Below are 6,000 nucleotides of genomic sequence, written 5' to 3'. Positions count from 1 at the left end.
CGGGTTACCTGTTATCACACTCAGCAGGTGTTCGACCCCTCACCTTCCCATGGTCTCTCCTCCCCCAGCCTGTCTTCCACCTCACGTCGCACCTTCGGGGTCGGCTCCTTCCATCTCCTTTCCCACGTGCCACTATACTCGGACGCGCCCTCCCCGCCGACCCTCCCTCTCCTCCCTCCCCTCCCTCCCCTCCCTCCCCTCCTCTGGTCTCGAGGAGTCTCGCGGCATTTCCCGGGGCGTTAGACGAGCCGCCGAGGGTGGGGGGCGGCCTCGCGGAGCTGGGTCCCTCCCCACTGGGCGGCAAGGGGGGCGCCGGAGTGCAGCAGTCCCAGGGACACCCCGAGCGCCAGCCTCGCCCTTGAAGGCCCCGCCTCTCGAAAGCCCCCGCCCCTCAGGCCCCGCCCCCGCCCCGGCGGCCGCGCGTCCCCGGCAGGCGGAGCCGCAGGAGCATCGCGGCGGCGGCGGCGGCGAGGCGACGAGGAGGAGGGGAGAGCGGGCGGCGCGGCCGCGGCTGCCGGGCGCTGGGCTGGGCGGCGCTTTTTTATTTTTTCGCAATTTCCACTGGCGGGGAGCAGGAAACCCGGCGCAGCCGGGCGCAGCGGGCCGCGATGCAGCAGCAGCAGGAGTCGCCCCGGGCCAGCAGCGGCAGTAGCAGCAGAGGCAGCAGCGGGCGGCGCTGAGCCGCCGCGGCCGCCGCTACTGAGGAAGAAGCCGGCCCAGACGCCGCCGCGTCCCTATCCCCGCGCCCACATCCCGGCTCCCCGATTCCCGCGCCCGGGTCCCGGCGCCCCGACCCCCGCGTCCGCCTCCGCTAACTTTCACGCTGCCTCGGCGGCCAGGCCCGGCTCGACGCCAATGGGTGAGTGGGGGGCGCCCGGGTGCCCACCTCAGCCTGGGGGCTGCGCGCCTGTCCCGGGACCGCGGAGCCGAGGAGGGCGCCCCGGGAGCAGGGCCCCAGCGGGTGACACCGCGGTGGGCACCTTGCCTGCGTCGCGTACCCCCCATTCACTCCCACTCGCGCCCGCGTCCCTGCCGAGCCCGAGCGGCGCCGACGGGAACCCCGCGGTGGCCTGGGCGGAGGATCGCGGGGGCCGGCCCGGGGCGGCTGGGGCTGAGGGATGCGGGGGGTGTGGTTGGCTTTTCGGGTGGGCGGGGAGAGTTTTGGCCATTTTTTCGCCCCTGGCGCGCCTTTCTCTGCGTTGGAGACTCAGGTACCAGGAGCTGGTGGGCTCCGGCCCTGCGCAGGGCTTGATGTGCCCGCCTGGCCTCGCCGCAGGGGAAGCCAGAATCGCGGGGTCTCGGAGCGGCCGGGGGCCGGGGGCCTTTGCGGGGGGATGATGTGGGGGGAACGGGAAACGCCCCAGTACCCGGCCTGGCGTGCGGTCCTCGGGTCCGGAGCGCCTGACCCGCCTCCCTTAGCGTCCCTCTTCCTCCCGGCCCTGACCCCCTCTCTGCCAGCCTGCATTCCTCCAGCCTGGCAAGCTCTCCACTCGGTGATGCTGAAAGGCCACTTCCCACATCCTCTAAGTCTGCAGGCTTGGGGAACTGGAAACGGTGATTTAGTCCTTGATTTACTGGTCGAAGATCAGTTCCAAGTAGGCAACTAACTGTTAGGCCCCCTGGGTCCCATCTGGTATAGACCCAGGAGTATTGGAGCCACGTTGCCTAGAGGACCTGGCACTTTATTGGGCAATGGACTTGAGAGTGCCAGGGCTAATGTTTGGCTCACCCAGGTAATATTCTTGCTGGCAGCCAGTCTGTTTTCATGCCTCTGGCAGATTACTTTAGGGTGTTTCTAGGCCAAGCATAGGAAGACTGTAGACTATAATAAATCATAATGAAGTGAGACCTTTCTGTGTTCAGGTCATAGGATTTAAGTAGGCGAGTCACAGTGATCAGCCAGCAGTCTTGGGAGGCTTGTGAAGACAGATGCACTGGAAGGGGGGACGTTTAACCCTGTCAGTTGTTGACAGGCAAAGTTCAAATCCCATTTGTGGTCATTTGCTATAAATGGTTTTCCTTTTCCAAAGTGGTGACGATCTGACGGCCTCTCAACTTCAATGTCACTTTTTTCTCAGTGCCCTTCTCTGATCCCTGCACCACTCCCAGTCTAAATCAGTTCCTTTCTGTTACCCTTTCTCCTTAAAAAGAAATTGGCAGTATTACATATTTATTTGAGTTTAACATTTCTGTCTCCTACTGTAAGCTCCATGACCATGGGGACATTGCTGTGTTGCACTGTTTTGCTCAGCACTGTTTTCTTTGGTACCTGGCACAGAGCAGGCCCTAAATAAATATTCATTGAATCAGTGAATGAATGAGTGAATGAATGAGGAGGTAGGAAACCCTCCTACTCTGTGGAAGGCAAAACACTTAGCTTGGCACTCTTGTTTTGCTTTGGCACCTAATAAGATGATTTAGTTCATTAACAAAGTATATACTTTAAACATCACCCATTACTTTCACAACAGATTGGTTTCTCCTGAGGTAACCAAAAATGCTGTTTTGAACACCTTTCGTTTTGGGTGGGTCACCTAAAGGGTTGCACAAAAAAAAAAAAGATGTTAGATCCAAATGTCTTCTCCGGTGGCTGGACTCTGTTTTCTGTATCTCAGTGGGGAGAGGACGGCGTTCTGTTTAAGAAGAAACAGACCTGTTTATCATTCAAGTCTGAACTGTTTTCATTATCAAGAACCTCCTAGGAAAATTAGAAAGTGCTTCTGCAGTTTATAGTCGTTTCAGGCTTCATCTTTTTTACTGTAACCATTACAAAAGGGGGGGGGAGGGCCGCCGAAAGTGATTTTCATTTATTTCAGGTGTTAAGAGTAAAATGGATGCTGTCATTTAGTTCATTAAAATGTTTAGAGTGGGATTTGAGATGCTGGTAGTAGTTTGGGGGCTAAAGATCACGTGCTGTTTTCTTAAGCATCTTCAGCTGTGTATTTGTGATGACGTACAGGTATTTAACAATTTATTCTGTATGTCTTCCAGTGGAGACACCTAACAGTGCTGTTTCTGAAGCAGGTGTGTGTGTACACACAGGCACACCCCCCCTTCCACAGTCTCCCGTATCTCTTTGGTTTTCAGAAGATTTGTCCAGTTTATCAATTGAATATACTTCCATTCTTACCGGGTCTGATAAGGATTTTTCCCTTGATGGATAACACAGTAAAGCTGTATTACATAGTCTTTGATCTGAAAAACAACTGCAAAGTATCAAATCCCTAACACTGAAATGAAGCCAGTTAGCTGTGAAATGGCCTCTTACAAAAGCCCAGTCAGAATGTGCCATCTGAGTTTGTGGGGAGATGCCTTCAGTGCCAGATGCAGGGAAAGGGTCTTGTAATTACAACTGCACAAATATTATTACCACTGAAATTTGTGAGTCATGGAGGATCTGCAAGCCCAGAGAAGGATTTCCATTTAAAGAATTCCAGAGTAACAACAAAGTTTGGACTGTCGTTAGCACTGTATCGTATTGGTGGTGCTAGACTGCTTTATGCTAAATCAGCTAAAGCTAAAATGAGTATAACATGTTTGCCTCCACAAACAGGCTCCAGTTAGAAATGGAAGAAAAGACTCCGCCTTTATCAATCATGACCTTTACTTTACCCCCTTCCATCCATCATGGCTGGGGCAAAGCCTTGCTACCCTCCTGGTTGCACAGACCTTGCTAATTTCTTCTCGGACGGCTTCAGTTCTTTTTGTGTTCCTGACATTGTCTGATTAACCTTCGTATTTGTAATTGTTGTTGGTTTTTTTAAAATATATTTATTTATTTTTGGCTGCGTTGGGTCTTCGTTGCTGCGAGTGGGCTTCCTCTAGTTGCAGCGAGTGGGGGCTACTCTTCGTTTCAGTGCGCAGGCTTCTCATTGTGGTGGCTTCTCTTGTTGCGGAGCGTGGGCTCTAGGCGCGTGGGCTTCAGTAGTTGTGGCACACGGGCTCAGTAGTTGTGGCTTGCGGGCTCTAGAGCGCAGGCTCAGTAGTTGTGGTGCACGGGCTTAGTTGCTCCGCGGCACGTGGGATCTTCCTGGACCAGGGCTCGAACCCATGTCCCCTGAATTGGCAGGTGGATTCTTAACCACTGCACCACCAGGTAAGTCCCTGTAATTGTTTTTTTGTTTGTTTGTTTGTTTGATTTTTGTTTTTGTTTTTGTTTTTTTGCGGTACGCGGGCCTCTCACTGCTGTGGCCTCTCCCGTTGCGGAGTCCGGACGCACAGGCTCAGCAGCCATGGCTCACGGGCCCTGCGCTCCGCAGCATGTGGGATCCTCCCGGACTGGGGCACGAACCCATGTCCCCTGCATCGGCAGGTGGACTCTCAACCACTGAGCCACCAGGGAAGCCCTGTAATTGTTTTAAAGTCGGTTGCACACAGTGGTCAGTATTCATCCATTTATCCATCTATCCGTCCAATATTTATTGACCTTCTGCTTTGTGCCCAGTGTTGTGCTAGCGGCAGGCGCACAGCACACACAGACCTGCCGGCTTGGGCTTCTCAGTCTAGTGGGAGAGGTAGGCTTGAGTGCAGTACTTACAACGATGTGTAATTATAAGCCCAGGTAGGTTTCCTGAAAGGAGATTAGAGAGGGGGGATCTGATTTAGGCTGCAGAGGGGGAAGGACAGTGTCTTTGAGGCGACTGTGTTTGAGTTGAAATGTGCAAGTTGGCTAGGAGCCATCACCGCCCTCCATCTGCCCGCCCCCCCTCAGGAGCACCTGCAATGGAGCAGCCGTGTGCCATGGGGACCCGCGGGGCATCACAGCGAGGAGGGGGTCAGGAAGGACCACACGTAGCAGTGGGGCCTGTGTCTGGTGCTTTGGGGAGCGTTTAAGGAAGCTGGGTGTCGCTCTGGATTGAATGCTGTCAGGAAGCAGGGGTGAGTCCTGATCAGGCGTCTTAGTGTTCTCACCCGAGAAGCGGGGAAGACCAGACAGAGGCTGGGATTGGTGAAGAAGCAGCAGTCACTTCTAGGAGCCAGGAGCCAGGGACGATGGGGTGACTTTGGTGGTTTGGACAAGTTCCTGCTTTGTCCGAGTTCTGACCTGATTACGGAGTGGTCTTGTCAAGTACGTGATGAGTGGGGGCAGCGAGTAGGAGATGGTGGGGTGGGGAGAGTGGCTATCTAGGTATATTCGGGGGTGACTTCCTTAACATCAGCCAGCTCCAGTCTGGGGACTGTTGTTCAGCATTCAGAGAATGGACAACTCACACGCTGTACCCGGGATAGATCCAGAGGAAAAGAACAAGCTGCTGAGAACCAAGAAGCAGCACGGCCCTTAATGGGAAAGATGCAGGGCAGCAAAGTACTGGAATCCTTTCAGTGTGAGAGAAGGAGGGTCTCTAATGCTGTGATTCTCAGAATGTGGTCCCCTGCTTAGCTGCTTCAGGCTCCCCAGATCCTGTTAGAGATAACAGTTCTCTGGCCCCAGTTCTACCCACTGAGTGGGCAACTCTGAGGTTGGAGCCCAGAAATCTGTGTATTCATGAGCCCTCCACAGGGTTCTGATGCATGGTCAAGGTCAAGTGTAGAACCTCATTGCCTTGCAGATGAGAAAGCTGAAGTCCAGAGGGCGCGGGTACATGGGCACTCTGGTCATAAAATAAGATGCTGTTATAAGTGACATAAGACCTCAGAGAAGGAGAAAAATGTGCTCCTAGTTCAGAACAAGCTTCTCCTGGAGTTACTAGAACAGTTCAGTGTTGATTCATCCACGAATCCAGTCCAAGCCAGACCACCTCCAGCACCTGGGCATTAGTGACACTAGCTGGCCCATCTTGGTGTTAATCACTTGGAGTATCACACAGGTCTTTCCCATCATCCCCTTTTTCCCCTCCGTCATCTTTACAAGGGGCATTAAAAATATATTATTAGCATTATGAGGGTTTTTGATATTTGTTTGTGATTTTCTATACCTGGTTGCCTGTATTAGCTTCCAATTGCTGCTGTAACAAATTACCACAAACTTGGTGCCTAAAACACCACAGGTTTATTATCTTG

At 53.7% G+C, this 6,000-nt stretch overlaps 1 protein-coding gene across 4 annotated transcripts in view; it reads left to right on the top strand.

Moving 5' to 3' along the window:
• Positions 1–339: 339 nt before the first annotated feature.
• SH3KBP1 (SH3 domain containing kinase binding protein 1) overlaps positions 340–6,000 on the top strand; it is a 345,258-nt gene continuing 339,597 nt past the window's right edge. Inside the window, exon 1 of one of the 4 annotated variants that reach the window (XM_082609977.1) lies at positions 340–859. In XM_082609977.1, coding sequence (XP_082466103.1) covers positions 856–859 — 4 coding nt within the window. In that variant the 5' untranslated portion in view covers positions 340–855. The remainder of the gene's footprint in view (positions 860–6,000) is intronic. The other 3 variants (XM_082609983.1, XM_082609981.1, XM_082609979.1) reach the window with 3 other exon arrangements.

The sequence above is a fragment of the Mesoplodon mirus genome, assembly GCF_964341445.2.
Source record: "Mesoplodon mirus genome assembly, chromosome: X".
Taxonomy (NCBI): domain Eukaryota; kingdom Metazoa; phylum Chordata; class Mammalia; order Artiodactyla; family Ziphiidae; genus Mesoplodon; species Mesoplodon mirus.
Note: the sequence above shows the minus strand (reverse complement) of the source record. Positions and strands in the feature narration are given on the sequence as shown.